The sequence below is a fragment of the Terrapene carolina genome, unplaced genomic scaffold (assembly GCF_002925995.2).
Source record: "Terrapene carolina triunguis isolate 2854851 unplaced genomic scaffold, T_m_triunguis-2.0 Scaffold62, whole genome shotgun sequence".
NCBI classification, from domain to species: Eukaryota; Metazoa; Chordata; order Testudines; family Emydidae; genus Terrapene; species Terrapene triunguis.
This window is the reverse complement of record NW_020664413.1, coordinates 52,909,333-52,929,978: the sequence shown is the minus strand read 5'-3', so window position 1 is coordinate 52,929,978 and position 20,646 is coordinate 52,909,333. Positions and strand designations below refer to the sequence as shown.

General features: G+C 39.7%; 1 protein-coding gene across 1 annotated transcript in view; it reads left to right on the top strand.

Annotated features, from left to right (window-relative positions):
* The window catches only part of DNAH7 (dynein axonemal heavy chain 7), a 234,795-nt gene that overhangs the window by 109,008 nt on the left and 105,141 nt on the right, over positions 1-20,646 (top strand). Inside the window, exons 30-35 of the mRNA XM_029910522.1 lie at positions 6,016-6,165; positions 7,459-7,641; positions 8,502-8,678; positions 8,993-9,124; positions 12,265-12,489; positions 15,658-15,855. Of these exons, the coding sequence (XP_029766382.1) occupies positions 6,016-6,165; positions 7,459-7,641; positions 8,502-8,678; positions 8,993-9,124; positions 12,265-12,489; positions 15,658-15,855 (1,065 nt within the window). The remainder of the gene's footprint in view (positions 1-6,015; positions 6,166-7,458; positions 7,642-8,501; positions 8,679-8,992; positions 9,125-12,264; positions 12,490-15,657; positions 15,856-20,646) is intronic.

Below are 20,646 nucleotides of genomic sequence, written 5' to 3'. Positions count from 1 at the left end.
GGGGGTGCAGCATGCAGGAGGGGGCTCAGGGCAAGGGGTTGGGGGCTCAGGGCAGGGGTGCAGGAAGGGTGTGGGGTGCGGCAGGTCGCTCAGTGCAGGGGGTTGGGGTGCAGGAGGGGCATGACAGGGGGCTCAGGGTAGGGGGTTGGGGTGCTGGATGGGTGTGGGGTGCGGCAGGGGGCAGGGAGGGGAAGGGGCCGGCACCGTGTCCCTGCGGCCCCTGGGAGGGGGGTAGAGGGCTCCGTGTGCTGCCCTTGCCTGCAGGTACCTCCCCCAAAGCTCCCATTGGCCACGGTTCCCTGTTTCCAGCCAATGGGAGCTGCAGGGGGAGGTACCCGCAGGTGAGGGCAGCGCGTAGAGCCCTCTGCCCCTCCTCCCCCAGGGGTTTCAGGAACATGGTGCCAGCCGCTTCCAGGAGTGGCACGGGGCCAGGGCAGACAGGGAGCCTGCCTTAGCCCTGCAGCGCCACGGGGGTGGCAATCCTGTGGGCTGGATCCGAAACCCTGACAGGCCGGATTGGGCCCGCGGGCCATCGTTTGCTCACCCCTGTACTAAAGTGATGCAAAAAGCGCACCGTGCTGCTATATCACCTCATGTTGCTCAGCTGAAAGACAGTTGATGGCTCACATCAAGTCCTTCTCATGCTTTGACACAAGTTGGTCACATGGTACCCATGGTATCTCCTGTAATAGCAGTTGGCACTTTCCCATTACTGACCCTTCAGTACTGATGGTGACATTGGCATGCTCGGTACCAGTAACCTCAGTGCTCAGGATTCTGGTGTTGACCTCCATGGTGCAGATGTTTCTGGCATCGACTTTCTTGGTAGGAAGACTTTCTTGGTACTGAATGATCTTGTGGTAAACGCACTACTGGAGTCATCTTTGCTCTTCTAAGGCCACTAATGGTGTTTCTGTCTTAGTACCACTCACTACTAATGCCATGGTATCTATGAGCACTCTTGCTCTGGTTGTTGAGGGGGGATTTGAGAGCACTCTGTGACCCCAGACTTAATAGCTCTCCCCTGGAAAGAAGTATCCTTCCTCTCTCTATGAACATTATGGGGAGGTATCCTACACTCATTCACCTCACTCTTGCAAACAGTACTGTCTGATAGGGAATCCAGGAATCATCCTTTCAAGAACAGACCTCAGGGATCTTGTGCGGAATATTCACCTTGGTATCCACCCCCATGGACCTCAGTCCCTTGTCTTTACCACATACAATCTAGGCATTATGGGGCTCCTTGGAGTATGCAACCAACTAGAAAACCTTCCTCTACTGCCACCATCCCCTGAATTTGATCTCCCTCCATTACAAGACATTGTAGGTCTGCTCAAGAAGGTCAGTATCTACAGCGTCACAGGTAGCACCAACAGGATGATGACAGTGAAGAAGAGCCACCTGCAGGACATAGAAGATTGATTGATTCCATCAGCAATATCCTCTTCCTGTACAGACAAGGAGACTTCTGTTCCTAGCCAGCTGGATTATTTTAGAATTTTTCTAATGTCTTTTACATCACATGGCAGACACCTTAGTAATTCTGATGGAGGGAGTTGAAGAATCCTGAAAAGTAGTGGATCTTCTTCATCCTCCATGCTTGATAGGCTTGTCTTACCTATCAATGAATGATTGTTGGAACTGACTAAAGATCTGTGGCAGACCCCAGCATCTGTAGCACCTGTGTCTAAGAAAGCAGACTGACACTATCTAGTTCCCTCTCTGGGAGTTGAACATGTCTACAGTTATCTAGTACCAAGATCACTTGGTGTATGAAAGGTCCAAACAATATACACCTGCAAAAATGATTCCAAGGAAGAAGGAAACTAAAAAACTTGATTTATTCAGTAGGAAGGTTTCCTCCTCAGGTAATCTCCAGATGTGCCTTTTGAATAGGTGACAGCAGGCACTTCTGTCAAAATACAACAATCTAAACTGAAACAAGGTGTCACGATTCATTGAGAAGCTTCCGCAAGATCAAAGGGAGGAGCTAAATTCCCTAGTGTCTGAAGGGCAGTTAGTGGCCTGAACATCTCTACATGTTGCTCTAGATGCATCTGATATGGCAGCATATTTAATGGCCACTTCCATTGAGGTATCCAGGGCTTCATGTCTCCAGTATTCCAGAATACTGAAGAAGGTCCAAACAACGATCGAGGACATGCCATTTGAAGGTTGTGACTCATTTAATTCCTGAACTGATGAAGCTTTGTGTTCATTGAAGGATTTTAGAGCCACTCTCCACTTGCTGACTGCATATGGAGCAGCCCCAAGGAGGAAGCAGGCCAGACGCCAAAGTTTCACCAGCCAGAGTCCTTTTACCTCTTATTACTACAATCTGCCGGTGTTGTCAAAACTACTGAGGAAAAAGCAGAGGTTCCAGTGTAGGAAGCACTCACGCTCTTTCTCCTCTGTTGCACACCCTGTGCCTATCTCAGAGCAGAAAGTTTGATGCCATTGTTGAGAACTCATCAGAACCATATCAGGAGCTATACCCTCCCCCCCACCACCCGGCTTCCTTTTGGCAACTACCTTTTTATCTTTGGGAGGCCTGGAACCAGATCACCTACAATCACTGGGCCCTAGAAATTACAAACAAGAGGTATTCTATCCAATTTCAAGCACTTCCTACTTTCCATCCTCCTTCCCCATCCCTTTATAAGGGCCCCTTTTATGTGATACAGTTGAAACAAGTGGTCAACAGCCTTCTAGAACTTGGAGTGGTGGAGGAGGTGCCCCTGGAATTCAGAGGCAAGGTGTTCTATTCCCATTGCTTTTTAATCCCAAAGAAGACCTGAACCGCATACATTAGCCTGGGCATCAGAAGAGAAGTATAGTTCCGTAGGCCTTCATTACCATCATTTATATATTCTGTTATCTAAGAACAACTCAACCAGAAAATTACCTTAATTGATTTGGTCAAATTTTATTTCTGGTGTGAGGGGAAACAGAAAGTTCTCTGGGTCAGAGACTGTCTCTTTGTATATACAGTGCCAACAACAATGGGGCCTTATTAATGATACCATAATACAAATAAATCATCATCATCACCACAAAGTTCTGGTAATTTCAGCTGCACTGAAGTTTCTCTAGTGTGGTTGATTAGAGTCCTACAAACAAGCACCATAGAAACATGGGCACCAACCCTAGTGGTGTTCCAGAGATAGTCACATTAGACTCCCCATCTGAGTAGCATCAGGTGTCAAGATGAATCAGAATGATAGATTAGACAAGCTTGTGGCTGGCTCTTTTCATTGCTATTACTTCCAAAATAGGCTTCCATTCCTCTGCAAAAGCTTCCTTTGTGGGTAGGTGATACTTTTACGTTCCCAAATAGTTTCTTATATTATAAAGCTTTTGCTTTATATGGGGGGACTTATATTTTAGCATATTATTCTACAGTAATAATAATTAATTCTGCATTATTCTTTCCCCCCTATTTCTGGGATTCATTCCTTGCTACTTCCTATTTGTGATGAATAAGGAGAGAAGCTATACAGCAGAATGAGAACTTTCTTAGGCCAGGTCTACACTACCGCGGTAGTTCGACGGCTGGCAATCGAACTTCCGGGTTCGATTTATCGCGTCTGGTCTGGACGCGATAAGTCGAACCAGGAAGTGCTCGCCGTCGACTGCGGTACTCCACCTCAGCGAGAGGAGTACCGCGGAGTCGACGGGGGAGCCTGCCTGCCGCGTGTGGACCGCGTCTGAACCGCGGTAAATTCGAACTAAGGTATGTCGACTTCAGCTACGTTATTCACGTAGCTGAAGTTGCGTACCTTAGCTCGAATTGGGGTGTTAGTGTAGACCAGGCCTTACTTGATAATTTTCTTTCTGTTAGCAGCTTCTTTTCTCAACCATCTCACCGTGGTAGCTGGTAAATGACTGGAATACAAATTGGAAATTTTCTTGAAAAGAAAGAGACTTACATACATCATTGCCTTAAGGCTAGTCAATATAAATTTAAGTTGTTTTTCTAATGCTAATAAAAAACTGGAATGTTTCTACATCTTTGGAAGAACTGTTCTATTGGCTTGAATTGATGGGTAGAACTTAGTCTTGGAGCTACCAGCAAACACATAGGACTGCCTCTGAATTTCTCAGGTGAGAACCATTACCCATTTGTGGTGAATTAGAAGGGAAGCTGCTAATAGAAAGTTATCAGGTAAGGAATTTGTCATTTTGAAGTCTCGACCCAAATTTTGTTGCTTGAGCATTTTATTATTATTATCTATTATTATTATTGTTTATTATAAATATTTTTGTTATGTATTATAATATTAGACAGGATAGAGTTGGCCATATTATGTGATTATAGTTAAATTCTAGAACTGACATCGTATTTTGTTACTGTTTCATGTTTGATATTCACATGGATATGATGAGTCAAGCCTCTTCAGAAATATAGTCAGTGTGCTCTTTTCCTTTGCTTAGAGCAGGGATCCCCAAACTGTGGGGTGGACCCCTCTAAGGGGCATAGAGGAACTTTGGGAAGGTCTGGGGGGGCCCTGCTCTGCCCCCAAACCAGCTCTGACCCCAACCCTGTTCAGCCCCCGTCCTGCTCTGCCAGTTCCAGCTCCACCTCCAGGCCAGATCTGTACCTCATCCCACTCCACCCCACTCCCGCTTTACTCCCAGCCCCAGCTCCACTCCGCCCCTGCTCCGCCCCCAGCCCAGTTCTGCTCTCATGCCCTCTCTATCCCCAGCCCAGCTCCTCCTCCATCCCCAGTTCCGCTCCCGTCTCTGCCTTCAGCCCAAGCTCTGCTGCTGAGGAAGCCTTGGCTGTGCAGTAATGTGGGAGTTGGGGGGGCGCAGACAGATTCTGTTAATGGTAAGGGGGGCATGACTGGAAAAGTTTGAACACCACTGGCTTAGATGAACAACTTTATCTGACGTTCCTTAAAAGCCTGGGTTGACTGACTTACTATAGTTTTTCCCAACTCTCTCTTTGGGGAAATTTTAAAAAAAGCATGTCATGGTAAGTTATAATCCAATACAGACTCCTTGACAAAAAGGAGGAGCTGTAACATAAATCCTTACAGAAATAGTTGGCTTTCCTTTGAAAGAGTATAATAAAAATTCCCACATTTTACAGTTCACGGAGGGAATATAACCAATGAAAGATATGTCTGTCCATAGGGGGAGGGCTGTTAAAACACTTAAACATGAATGAATGAATTCCTGACTCCTGATTCATAAAGATATCCTGAAATTGATACTATTGTGCTGCTTTTGAATGAAGAATAGCGTTCACTTCCAGAAAGAATTATGACAGAATTTTTCCCCAGAGTAAGCACAGTGTGACACATGTTTTCTATATTATCAGGCCACAGGCCATAGCATGACTGTGCTCAAACAAACTGATGGGAGTTGTCACTTTTGGTTGCCATGCATTCCTATGAAACAGTGGTTTCTTATCACTTCAGAACTATAAGATACATGTAGTGTAAAATGTTACATCACGTCAGAGACAGAAGAAAAGGGTCAACATAAGTTAACCAAAAGTAAAATTAGAGCTCCTTATATGCTTTAAATAACAATAGTGCTTAGCCCTTACATAGTGATTTTCATCTGTCGATCTCAAAACACTTTACAAAGGAGGGCATCATTATTCCCATTTTAGAGATGGGGAAACTGGGGCACAGCGAGGTGAAGTGACTTGTCTAAGGCCACACAGTTGGTGTGGAAATAGAACCCAGATCATTTAACTCACAATCTAGTGCCCCATTCACTGGACTGGACTGCCATTCTTTACGTTTCGTTTATCAGGATATTGTTTAGTTACAAAATTTGACCTCCAGCTCCTTATGATACAGTTAGGGTATTTTTCTTTAAAATATTTTCAGATCATCTTTAAAGTTCAATTTGCACAGATTAGTTCTTGTCCTTCTTGGCCCAGCACTAGGAGTTTTAAGATGTAATTATATAAAATAGGAGAAACCAAAATAAAATAGATGGCACTATAAATTAAACTCTGTATGAATCAAATACATTTTATTTTTGTGTATCTAGGGGCTGATGGAGGAAAACAAGGTTCAGATCACTGTAATAAATCCCAAGTCTATAACCATGGGGCAGCTGTATGGACAATTTGATCCAGTCTCACATGAATGGTCAGATGGCATCCTGGCAGTGAGCTTTAGAGCATTTGCTTCTTCCTTGGTATGCACAAGATTAAAGTATTTTGTGATCTATGTAAAAAATAATTCTATGATAGACATACAATATTGATATGTAGGGGCTTGATTGTGCCTTGTATGCACAACCTGTAATGAGACAACCATTGCTACACACCTTTATGGAAGCTTAGTACACCCTGAGCAGCCAGACATGGCCCTGTGACCCCATTGGTCACGCTGGAAGGAGCAGTCTGTGCTCCCTTGACTGTAAGAACTGAGTGCAGGGACTGCAATTTGGCCTGGCTCTGCACATTCCTAGCAAGTACTTCTTGGGCTCCTTCTGTAGTACTCTTATGGGAGGCTCCTTGCATCACTCCCCATGGTGCACACCTGTGTAGCGACCAGGAAGAAACTGTTCCTAAAGAGTAACTCTGCTGTTTAGGAATGTTAATAGATGTTATATATGGTCATTTGTATTCCAATGAATATTTAAGTCTTATACGTGGTATCCCTTAAACTTTGGCAATTTTACCAAATATTGGCCCTGCCTCTACACTACTGAAGTTAATGAGAGTATTGCCATTGACTCAGTGGAAACAGCTTTATGATCTTTGCCTTGACTACAATGAGAGGTGGATCTGGCACATGAAGAGCAGGTTACCTCAAGTATCTGCCGTATTAGATTCTGACCCTGTATAAACTTAAGCACATTAGTAACTTATTGAAGTTGATGGGACTACTCACGTGAGTCCAGTTACACACATGTAAGTGTTTGTGGAAGTGGGCCCTTTGTACTTCCCTATACTTCCCACAGGAAATATCTTGAATATTGCTGATGGTTGTTTACACACGTTGTGTAGTATCTTACTATGGGCCAGATTCTGCACACTTAGTCATATTGAATATATCTTACTCCTCAAGTAGTCCCATTGGCACCTATGTGTAAGACTGGGATCTTCTTACTCATGCTGAGTACGAACATACTCTATTAGTAGTCCAATTGATTTCAAGATGCTGCTCACCGTGAGCAAAAATAGCAGAATCTGGATCAGTTACACTATTTGAGAAATAATGTACTGCTCAGCCTGAGTAAGAGTGGCAGAATGTGGCCCAAAGGTAGCAAGCTTTTAAGGACCACCATAGTATATGTTTGTAAAAGTTTTAAGACTAGATAATATTCATATATAATGTTCATTTTCCAAAAATGAATTCTGAATGTAACAACCTTGCTCTCAGCACATTTTCAGAGAAATATAATTTGTGGAAATATACTAGATCTAAAATATTCCAAATTTACTTGGCTAAATATTCTTTCAAAATATTTTCTGTAAACCAGACACCAGACAGGAAATGGTTGATTTTTGATGGACCAGTAGATGCAGTATGGATTGAGAATATGAATACTGTGCTGGATGATAACAAGAAACTATGTCTCATGAGTGGAGAGATCATTCAGATGTCACAGCAAATGAGCCTTATTTTTGAACCAATGGATTTAGAAGTTGCTTCCCCTGCTACTGTAAGTATCCATTTTTGGAAGAGTGGTTATCAAATATAGTCTGTTATTCTGAAGCCTTGTGGCAAGTTAATATTGTGAAGGAGCTTCTTTTCCAATATCTTTGCATTAACAATGTCTTGTGTGACAGTTTGTGTTTATGCAACTTTTTAAAAAAATAAAACATTTTGTAGCTTACTCTTAAGTTGTTGATAATGACAAAGAATGTTATCTGAGATAAGTTATTTACGTCCCTTAAAGGATACCTAGAGCATTCAGGACCTTTTGAATTTCTGACAAGGAAAAAGAAACAGCAAATCTTTAAATTAACCACCAGGCAAATTCTGGTAAAATCAAAGATCAATGAACCTCTGGCTCACTATCTAATTGCATCTACCAGATGGATAACAGGGGAAGGTGTGAGCTTCCTCCTCAGCGCCAGTCTGCAAGTGCAATCAGCTGCAGCTCATATAATATTGGAAGCACAACAGGATATCTGGCATAATCAGGAACTTTGACTTAAAATTGAATAAAAGATCAACAATGAGAGGGCAGGTTGGGTACTACTAGTTATCGACTTATGCTCTGCTGTAAATTGATTACTGTGGTCTAAATCGGTTGAAGTAGAGAATACTCCCACTTTCCCCACCAGGCCAGTCAGTGGTGAAGTTGTGTTTGAATTTTTCCCCAGAGTTCACCAAAGCACACACTGATGAGATGAGGGGTATGTATGTATCTTTATGTTCAGCATAGTATAATTGTCTCCAATTTCTAATGACCTCAGAATCTGGATAGGATGACATTTGATATTATTTAAGGCTCTTTTCAGCAGGAAAAACTACAGAGGTCACACAAGGTAACAGATATACTTTTTTTTTTTGTAGGTTTCTAGATGTGGCATGATCTACATGGAGCCTCACATGTTAGGCTGGAGACCACTGATGGTGTCTTGGCTAAATCTAATGCCACCTGGAGTCAGCTCTATGCATAAAGAATTTATAGTAGGCTTGTTTGAGAGAATGGTCCCACTTTCTGTTGAGTTCATTAGAAAATGTGCAAAGGTAGGATAAAGAATGCTTTTAGGAGATGCAAAACAAATTTATGAGTGCGGTAATTCAAAAGTGTCAAACAAGCAAATCATTTCAAAAGAACATTATCAACTTATGTTTATTTTTTTTAGATAATGTATATTGGGAATTCTGTCCTGTGAATGGTCTTTTTCATTTATATTTTTATTTTGCTCTAGTATATGTTTTTGGCACATACACCATAGAGGATTATTGTTATGTCTGTACTAAGTAATAAATAAATGTACACTGGATTCTTTTCAATTAGTTAAATACATGTGCCATAGAGAACATTTCTGTTATTTCAGGAATTGTCTCCTACTTCAGACACAAACTTAGTTCGATCCTTGATGAATCTAATGGACTGCATGATGGATGAGTTTGCTGATGAGGCCAAAATTAAAGCCATGAGTGAACGTGATGTTTTCTCTTGGCTTGAGGTAGGCAACATTCATCTTTTTAACACATAGACTGGTAAGTCCCAAATTGGACTTTACAGCCAGGAATGGATCCATAAACAATAAAATCGACAATCTTTGGTCATCAAAATAAACATCCTGTTAATTCTGTCTGGGAAAAATTGTTACCTCCTTATTAGGTACTTTTTAATTAACACACATTTTAGTCTTTGATGTCTGGTTTACTGAAATAACTATAATAACTGTTAATAAGCTATATAGCATCTGGCTCTATATTTGGGACTGTGGCAAGCACCCGGTCAGACTCCTTGTAGTAAGGGCAGGTAGATGAGAAGTTGCCAGACTTGCAGTTCCCATCCTTTGCCTTGTTGTAGGCCATATTTAGGTTTTTTATGTGATCCCTTCACTGTACAGTGGTCCGCTTGATCCTCACCTCAACAAACCTCTTTGAGATGTTTTCATACCAATGATGATTTTGAGTACATCTCCCAAAATCATGTTCTTTGCTTAGTCACACCAGAGGTTAACCAGAACCCTGGTATGATCTTCTGGCCAGCTAGCAGCATGCTGAGATGGAAGCTTCTGGGACTGTTTGGCTGAGGTGAGCTGAATACTGCAGAAATAGAACAGACCATGTGGAATGAAGGGTTAAACACTGATCAGGTGTATATAAACCAGCAGGTAGCTTCCAGTGCACAAAAGACAAGAGGGAAGTGAGTAGGTAGAAGGGCAGGAAAATGCAGGCTTGGGATCTGTTGAGGACTATCAAAACCTAAGCTTTGCTACCCAGACATTAGCTTCATCTTGAATTCAAAGTACACCTCTACCCCGATATAACGCTGTTCTTGGGAGCCAAAAAATCTTACCGTGTTATAGGTGAAACCGTGTTATATCGAACTTGCTTTGATCCGCTGGAGCGCTCAGCCCCGCCCCCCCGGAGCGCTGCTTTACCACGTGATATCTGAATTCATGTTATATCGGGTCGCGTTATATCGGGGTAGAGGTGTATGTGTTCAGAGTCTACCTTAAAGCAAAATCTGGGCTGTAACCTATGCCCCAGTTCAAAGCACATGTAAGCCTGGGCATAAGGGTTTTGTATGAATATGGTTTGGGTGGGGAGGGGAGTTAGCTACAACCTCGGTGTGAGCCCAGGATAAGCCTGCAATGTAGACATAATTACTGGTTTAGCTTTCTCTCCTTTCCTTGTAATTTCTTGCCTTTTCAAGCCAATTATTACGCATTAGTGAGCAGTTCACTCTTTCTCCATTTTCCTTCTCTGGAACCAAAATTTTGGAGATGTAAACAGAAAGAAGTATATAAAATAACATGGGGATCTTTCCTGGAATAGGACCATCTGCTGCACTTATTTTTTCTGCTTTGGTGGCGGAGGCAGAGAAAGTATAACCCTGCAAACATTCTTTGGGATGAGTGGGTATAATATTCATATAGACAGTGCAAAAAGAAGACACCACCCCTCATCCCAAATCCTGATCACAAACCTACATCACCACTATCTACCATAGTGGCTTTTACATGCGTTCAGTACATTCTAAATATAACTGCAGGTTGATACTGTATTTATAAGTAGATAAGAACCTATTCATATACTATTCAGTTCTGTGCTTTACTGTGCAGTGAATATTACCAATTCTCTACCTCCAAACACATGGATTGTACAGTAGCAATTTTGCAAGATACAAATTGTTTTTATTATGATGCTGGACACTATTACTGAAGATTTTGGCATGAGGTTCTTCCTAGCCATAGAGCGTCATTTGTTGCTTACACAGATGCAATTGTTATAGTAGACAACGGGTAAAATCCTCAGCTGATATAACTCAACATAGTTCCATTAACTTCAAAGGAGTTATGCTGATTTACGATAGCTGAGGATGTGGCCCATAGTTCACACATTTTTTTGTGGTCATGCTGATGAATCTTTTGAAAACGTTTTAACTTATCATTTACTGTTCATTACCAATTGGTTTGAACGGTAATTCCAGTTTCCCAGTGTGATATCAATATTACGCAGTAGTAATTAGAGCTGGTTGAAATGTTTTCACTGAAACTTTTTTACAACAAAAAATGGCTTTTGACAAAATTGAAATTTTAATGAGAAAATTTCTATCCTTGTCAAAATTTGTCAGGTTTTCATGAAATATCAAAATAAAAAAAATTGAAAGGGTTTTTTTCAACCTCCCCAAAAAATTGATGAAAATTTGAAAATTTTCACAGAAAATAAAATACATTATTTAACCAGCTATAATGGTAACTTATTTTTGACAGAGTATTTATAAGGGTGTTTTTGTCCAGCTGATGATAGATATAGATTGATCCTTGAATGATTGATCCTTAACTAATCAACAAAAGAATTTTCATTATACATAGGGTGGTCTTATATTGAAAATAAAATTTGAAAAAATGTTTTCAAAGGTAAATCTGTAGTGCCAGGTGCTGGTCCAGGACAGAAGGGTAGCAGCTTGACATGCTCCTATTCAGGGATCTTCTTCACCAAAGATATTTCCAGTAGGGAGCTTTACCCTGCTCTCCAGCCCCTTTGCACCCGCTGAAAGCCCGATCTTGCAAACAATTATGCCCACTCTTGACTTTACTGCTGAGAGTAGTTCTATTGTTTTCAATCATGAGAACAAAGTTAAGCATATCTCTAAGTTTGCAGGATTGGGACCTTAGTTGGTGCAAAGGGGAAGTAAGGCAATGATGAATAGGGCCCATAGAAGGTCATCTAGTGAAATATTGATATTGTATTATTTATTTAACAATGTAAGCTCCTTGAGTCAGAAGGCTAAGCTCCTTTATATGGTGTTCAGCAAATAAAGAAATGAATTGCTGTTTTAAAAGAACAAGCCAATGAATAAATAAGATCACATGTTTCATTCCTATAAAAGGCTTTCTCAAGACTGGAAACCACAAGAGAACACAGATTGAGCTGTCATATAAGTGTAATACATTCCCTGTCATATTTCATTACTTTTATAATATTTTTATTATATATTTAATTTATATGTTAAGACATTTGTCCCAGTCGGCTCCTACTGCATTCAATGGCAAAGATCTCATTGATTTCAGTGAGCAAAGGATAGGCATATTGTAATGCACAGCTACTGAAGAACTACTTTATATTCTCCCCACCCCCACTCTAGGGTATTTTCCTGTTTTCACTGATCTGGTCTGTAGGAGCTAGCTGTAAGGAAGATGATCGACTAAAATTTGACAAGATTCTGCGAGAAATACTTGATGGACCAATTAGTGAGGAAACAAGAGAAAAATATAAATTGCTGAGTGGTATTGACCAACTATCTTCAAAGACCTTCACAGTTCCATTTCCTACAGAGGGAACAATTTATGAATATCGGTTTGTCAAAAAGGTGAGGATTACAAAACAAAATGGGGACACCCATTCTGAAGTCATCTTTTTTTTGAAGATTATATGGTATAATTTCTGTTGCACAGATTCTCTCATTCATTATGAATGGGTAACAATACCTCCTACCTGTGAAATTCAGAGGCAGTCCATTGTTGTTGCTCCAGGACTAAGCTCTGCCCATCAACTCAGGTCACCAGAATTTCTACTTCTGGTGGTGGAATAAGTTCACAGTTCAGTTTGTACCAACCACTTTGTTTTATAATTTTTTAATTTTAATTCATTTTCTTGCAGTAATGGCTTCATTTCAGTTCCTGCATCTTTGCTGCCTCTCATCAGCTGAAGAAGCACTGGAATATTTAGGCTCTAACCCTCTGACTTCTCCAATATAGCACTGATCGAGTGGGGTCTCTCTGCTCCTCCTCCCAGCAGAAGAGAAGCCATGCAAACATTGAAACAAGTCCTTGAGGTGCTATAGATCGTTTTTTGGGAACCTCAGAGCGTGAGCTATGCCCTGCTACTGCAAGCTACTGATCTTTGCTCTGCCAGGGCATGGGACTTGTTAGGATGAACTGTGCCGTGCTGCCAAAAGCCACCAACCTTTTCGTGCTTTGAGTTGGAAAGCTTTGCTAGGGACTCAACCTCTGACCCAAAACCATGACTCCACCATGGGAAGTCTCGACAAGGGCCTCAGATATAGCCATTCAGAGCAAAGGTTTTTCATATACTTGGTAAGGGAACCCTTCTTGGTGGCAAGCAAGTGGTGACTCATGATCTAGGGAGTATGATCCTTGCTTGGAGTGAGATGTCTTGGATTCTGCCTTGGTCAGATCATTGATGTGATTTGTGACCAGAGCAATGGCTTCTAATAATTGATAGCTGTAAGAAAGCTGTGCTACACCTGTGAATAGCAATCAGTCATCCTAAACAGATATCTTGTGCATCCAAATGTGCAGGGGAGCAGTTGTTTGGGAAAATAGTAGAGAAATTAGTAGCTGAGATAGCAGGAAGCCTCAACCCTCACCATGAAAGCTAGCATAGCAATCCTTTGGTAACTACTAACTCCAAGGGTATCCAAAAAGATAGCATTACCCTAACCCAAGGGGAAAATCTGGAGAAGAAGCTTCCAAAGAAACTCAGATTAAACTTTCCTTCAAACCAACAAAATCATCAGCATGACAAAGACAAAGAGCATTTGTGTCTGAGAGCTCACAGTTCCTGTACAAGACTCTTCCTTTTGCTCTATCTTCTGCATCCAGAGCCTTAAGAAAAGGTTCTTAGTTGTTACAGCAAGACTTAGGTCACAAGTTATGCATATGTACATGTTCATAGATAACGTGTCAGTTAGTGCCATGATCAGAGAAACAGGCCCATTCATAATTTTTCAGTGTATAGCTCCAGAAACCTTTCCATTCCAGGTAAATTCTTCCTTCCACAATTATTGGGAAATAGTTCTCCCATCATTTTGTACTGTTGACCCTTTTCTAACTGAGCAGTGAGTCATAGTTTGGAATAGAAATTGGTGATAGATATTTTTGATGCAGTTTTGTTTGTTTACAAATAATGTACAAAGTTGTGTGTCTCTGAACCAAATAGTAGGAAATGGCTTCTTTTGCTCACTACACCAAGAGCACACTTTTCAACCTACACTGTAACCCAAAAAACCTTTCCCCAGGTTTCTTCCAGGATAAGCCACATATTTCAGCTGTTCCTTCATGTGTCTCTTTCAGTCTGTTTTCAGTTTCTGTATATTCTCTCCCCACCTCCACCCTATATCGACCTGGTCTCAATACCCAGTTGAACCCTTTGCCTACTGTTGCTAGTTTCTGGGAAGACTCTGTTAGGCTTTGTTTTAGGTGTGGCCCCTTAACTGTCTCTTACAAATGACTTAAATGGTGGATGCATCAGTTTAAAGAGGTTTTAGCTCAAGCCATATTAAGGTTTCACCCAGCTCTTAAGAGTAGCAATCCTTACTACCCCTTAAGAAGGTTGTGTCATAAATAATTAGTCCTGGAGTTCTGAAGATATATCCCAAGTGTATGGAATACATTTGCCAGTTGTATCCTGTTCAACTGATTCTGTCCAAAATGTCAGAATCTGAGGGCCTCAAAGTTGTTGCAGACAATCTGTTAAAATCTTGCACCGGTTGGCATGGTAAGCATCTGGGAATGCTGAAGAAGGAGTTAATGCTCCCTCTATAAGTTCCCCAGTGGTACTGTGTGGAAAAGTGTATGAACCTCATCTAGGAAAGGTTTGCAAAGTAGGCTCCATTTCTCTGCAGAGGCATCCTTTGATAGAAAGGTGTTGTTGCGTGGCTTCACAAATAATTCCTTAAATTGCAAATATCTTGCTCTATATGGGGGTAATTCGTATTTCTGTCTATTATTCTACTCTGATAATAATTAAAACTCTGCTTATTCTTTTTTTGTCTATTTGTGTGATTCACTACTCACTGCTTTCCTTTAGTGATGAATGAGGAGAGAAGTTGTGCAGAATTTCTTACCTGATAATTTTCTTTCTGTTAGCAACTTCTCTCTATTCATCTCACTCTGGTAGTCTGGTAAATGTCAGGAATATGATTTGTTAACATATTGAAATCTTTCTCTAAAGGGAGACGTGCACACAATAATTTCCTTAAGGCTAGTCAATAATTACAAATTGTTGTCATAATGACAATAATTGGTTACTGGAGTATTTCTGCACCTTTAACGAAGTCTTCTGGTGGCTTGAGATGAAGGGTGGGGCTTAGTCCTGGAGACTCCAGCCACATTGGACTCTGAATTCCACAGAGAGATATCACATATTAGTGATGAATTAGGAGAGAAGTTGCTAAAAGAGAGAAAATTATCAGGTAAGAAATTTATTATTTTTTTTTCTAGTGATAAATTGGCCTGAAAAGTTCCAGTAATTGTTTATTTTCTTTAGGACAAAATCTTTATCTTTATGTCTTTGCTCATATAAGCAACAGCTGGTTCTCTATATTTAATTGAAAGCACAAAACTGGTTAAGTGTAGTCCAATTTTTGATACTGAAACAAACATGAAAATAACAACTTTTAGTAGTGATTATCCTTTAAGTGTTCATCTATAATACAATCCACTATATTAATACTGACCTTTTTGGTTTTACTGCTTACTATTAAATGTTTGAATATTCATATAATTTAAAACAGGGAGCAGGATTATGGGAACCCTGGGTGGAAACACTCAAATCAGCTCCTCCCATATCTCGAGATATGATGTTTAATGAAATCATTGTTCCAACTCTGGATACTATTCGATACTCTGCGTTAATGGAGTTGCTGACAGTGCATCAAAAACCTTCTATATTTGTGGGGCCAACAGGAACTGGAAAGAGTATCTATATTATTGTAAGTGTTGTTTTTTTAAACTGAAACTATATATGGTTTAAAATGTGTATGGTGAAGACTAAACTGCCAAAATTGTAGATAAAAGTAAATCGAGAAACAAATTACTGGACATTCAGATGTGAAATTATGGCTAATATTAGTTTTATTTATTAAACATGTAGATCAGAAAAGTTCACCGGTTTTTATTAAGTTCAAGTAACAGTACTGTGTTCATCCTGTGTAACTGTGAGGGGAAAAAGAAAATCTTTTGCTCCTGATACATGATACACACCTTGGCCTTTGCTGCTTTTAAAGTTTGGCATTCACCCCCAATGGCAGCGAGATAAATAATAATGCTATGGTGTGAATCCAGTATATAGAAATATAATTTAAGTTGAAATATACTAGTATGTTATAAAAAATATTTCTGAGCAAGAAAATTCAGCCTTGGGGTTCTGCTAAAACACCACTTAGGCCCTGATTCAGAAAATCATCCCTATACAGCAAAGAATGTAAGCACATGCGTAACTTTAAGCATGTCTTAAGTCCTGTCAACTTTAAAGTTAGCACATACTTAAGTGCTTTGCTGAATTGAGGCCTTAAGCTCTAGTGTCATGATTTATTGGCATCACCAGAACATGCTGATAAAACTTTGTTTGTATTATTGCTTCTACTGTATTATTCTATTATAACTTTCCTTTTATTATTGTGATCACAAGATTCTTTAAAATTCCAGTGTATCATTGGTGCAACTGTGTAGACTTTACTAATTCACCAAGTAAAGTGAGTGTGCATAGTAGACAGCAAATTCCATCTGACATGAATTTTTGGGCATTTAGGCTCACTTGAGGGAGCCAATAAGAGCTTGACTGACAAAAACAGTTTATAATGATTTGTTCCTTGTCAAAATAATCCTATGGATTACTTTTAGCAAATGGCCTATTATATAGTGCTTGATTATATCTCAGATTTCTTGACAAGTCTGTTTTCTGTTTATTGGAAGTTTACAAGGTGGTAAAAACAGTATCTCTTTGTCTATCAGGGCTTTGTTTATCAAAAAAATTATGTAGCTGAGAGGCAAAATAATGATACACACATTGATTCTGTAATTAAACTCTTAAAATAGAGAATAAACATGGTTTCAAGAAAAAATATAAGGTCTTACAGTTGAACTGGTATAGTATATTCAACTTTGAAGAGTCTGTCAGTGTTTACTATGGAAAATATTGTTTGGTATAGAGAGGAATTTTGTTTTAAACAAATTATCAGAATGCTTTACATTACTCTAAAAGTTATTATGATTGCTTTGGATAAATATAAAAATAAAATTATTTTCACTATAATGTTGCTTACCTTTAGGAGTGCAAGTACTAAACAAAAATATCAAAGGATTACTTTTTCCCCAGCAAAGCGCCTTTGAGTTAAATTAATTATCCATGTACGTGAAGTTCGAGAGAGACAAGATGGGTGAGGTGTAATATCTTTTATTGGACCAACTTTTGTTGATGAGAGAGACAGCCTTGCCTCTCTCACCAACAGAAGTTGGTCCAGTGAAAGATATTACACCTTACCCATCTTGTCTCTTTAATATCCTGGGACCAACATAGCTACAACTACATTGCATGAAGTTATAGATTCATTATCTAGGACATGTATCTTTATGATCCCAATCAAACCTCTATTAAAATTCTCTGAAGATTTATTGTCAACGTACAAACATTTCTCTCTCTCTCTCTCGTCCATTCCCCCCACCATAATTAAAGTGTTATTAATACAATTAATCATTGTGCTAATGCTATCTGTGATTAGACCAACTCTTCACTGGAGTTATTCAGGAAAGTGGCTTTTTTCATTAGTGCTGATTCTGATTTTTATAAACTCACTATTCATTAACAACATTGGAAAATTAAAATTGCAATTTAGGAATATAGCGGGCTTTGTTTAATTTAACTTTTATGTTGTCATATTGATGAAATATTAGGAAAGTGTAACTGAATAATCAATTAAAATCTCTGTAATATGGTTGCTGAAATTTTATTACTGGTGAAAATGGAAGTGTCATATTGTTGTCTAGTGCTGACTTGTACAATACAGGCTTTTCCAAACAAATTATGCTAATATCTCTCATTCCTGACCTGCATCTATTATGATGGACCTTCACTGGGTAGAGAATGACAATCCTGCCAATTTATTGAGCTTTCAAAGGGTAAAATTCATCTAATTTTGGGGGGCTATGTTTCATGTTCTCTGCTCCACTTAAACCTCTTGAAACCCCTCCTCTCATGGTAAGGGTGCATTGGTAAAATACCCAGGAGAGGACTTTCCCCCCCCGTGCTCTGTAGAGATGGGGTTCTGCACTGGTCCCAGAATAAGTACCAAAGGGGCCATAAGAGTGGGCTGGGAGAGGAGCTATTGGATGAATGCTTATTCAGATCCAGTAGTTGCAAACCTCTGAATTGGTGGCCATTGTTCCATCCTATAGGCCATAATAGCAGCAACAGATGTCCAATGATACAGCCCCTTGGTCCTATCCACGAATTATGGGGAGGTATATTCTGTCCTGGAATTACCTGGGGTGAAAGTCAATCTAAAGGACTATGATGATATTGTGAAAATCATGTTACAGATATACAGATTAATACTAGAACTTGAGCATTCTGGGAGGAGGAACAGCCGCAATTTTAACAAGCTGTGCCACATCGCTACATTTGACAAATTCATATTTGATTACTATATTTAGGATCTATTTAGCCACATTGCTAATTAACTCAAAAGTAATCTGTTGTGTTTTGCACACATTACACTAAAATTGGAGCAGTAGTATTTGACACTACAGTTCATAGCTATTTTGAAAGAACACAAAAGCAAAAGTATGATATGTGTAATTAAGAACATTCAGCTAGATTTATTAATTTAAAATACAAGTCTGTTGTCTACTCTAATCTTTTACAACCTGATAAAGGAAAAGTTTTTGAAATATTATATGCTTGCAGAAAATTTCTGATGTGATGCTAGAAGAGCAGACTGTGGGGCTGCAGCATTGTACCTCAACAGCCTCCAATCGAGCCTATAGGATAAAATAGTGGTTACTGAAGATCAGGGGAATCCCCTTTCCAAGTTAGCAACAACTCACTTAGGAATCCTCAGAAATTAAATGTTGTTTGACAAAATCATGGTAGGAGTGGCAGCAGATAATACAGGGATACATAAATTCTGTCTTTTAAACCTCCAAACCCCAAAGGAGTTAATTAAAACATAGCAAAACCGTCCTTTTCCCCATGTTCCCAACAAAGATGTCATAACTTATTTCTGTGATTTTTACACAGTAACAAACACTACCAGTACAAAATTATTCTGTTTGTTCTTTTGTCTATATTGAGGGTGTTCATACAGGTATTGGTGGTGATAATAGCCAAGTTGAGGGCTGATGGCATTCACCTTTATCCATTCCTATACCTCAGGAATTTAGGGATGCAACTGCTGACCCTTAACTAAGGTTCAGTAACACAGATACATCACAAACTTGAAATATTCTCAAATATTTCCAGCTCATGGGTTTACTTATAGGGTGAGAGTAGAATAGACATTCTTCAAAGCCAAGTCCTTCTTTCCCATGAGAAAGGCTTGAACTTCAAAGTCAGGTTTGGAGAAACAGAACTTCCTCAGTTCAATATTACATTTATCTATTCTGCATTGTGATTACATCTTGTGAAAGACTACATAGAAACAGATGCAAATACTTATGAAGTCCTTCACTACAATTAACAAACAGAAACAAGTACACACACCAATCCTAGAATTTCTGGGATGGTGGACACAACAGCAAGGAGCCCTGGCTGGAGGAATTTTGACAAAAAGAAAATGCAAAGTGTTCACAATAGATAGTTCACATAAGTATATTGGAGCCTACCTGAATCACCTAATCAATCAAGAAAACTGCTCAAAACATGAAGAGAAGAAACACATTTCTTTGGGCAAAAGGCAACAAAAAAATTGCACTTCTAGCATGGAAAGCTCAGAAGGAGGAAACGCTGTCGTCTAATAAGACACCACTTCAGCAGTTGCGTACCAACATAAACAGGAAGGAGAAAGGATCCAGTCACTGAAACAAAGAAGTAATAGGTAAAATCATGCAAAGCAAATCTAGATTCCCAAAGGACTCTTTACAGGAGTCAACAATGGAAAAAATGGACTGGCTACGCAAAGAGAAAGCAAATCTTCCAGGCAGGTTCCTTCAAATATCAAACAGTTGGAAGTGTCTTGGCTGGATCTGCTCACTACAAGGGAAAACAACTCTACATTTCAAGAGAAAGAGAATTTGGAAGTAAAAGAAATATATGTATTGTTACACAAGTGCCCCAAACTCATGATATATGTCTTCCCAAATCAGAAAATGAAGAAGAAACTAACAAAAGAGTAATGGTCACTGTAAGGATGCCAAGATGACCATAGTTCTTGGGTCTAGTGGAAATAACAGCACATTTTCTATTATTATTTGTTAGACAAGATCTTCTCAGCCAAGGACTTCATTCATGTTCAGAATTTTTAAACTTGATAACCTGCCTTTTGAAAGGGAAATGTCTGCCGACAAGGGATTTTCATCCAGCTCCACTGACTTCATTTTTTAAAACATCTTTCTATTCAGCAAATATATTCCAGCATCTGAACCAGACTTTCTTTCTGATATAAGTATAGAAGGCAGGAGTTCCAGCAGCTCTGGAATACTTACTAGAATTACATGGCATAGACTGGGACCTCAAAACAGACACACACACACACACACACACACACACACACACACACACACACACA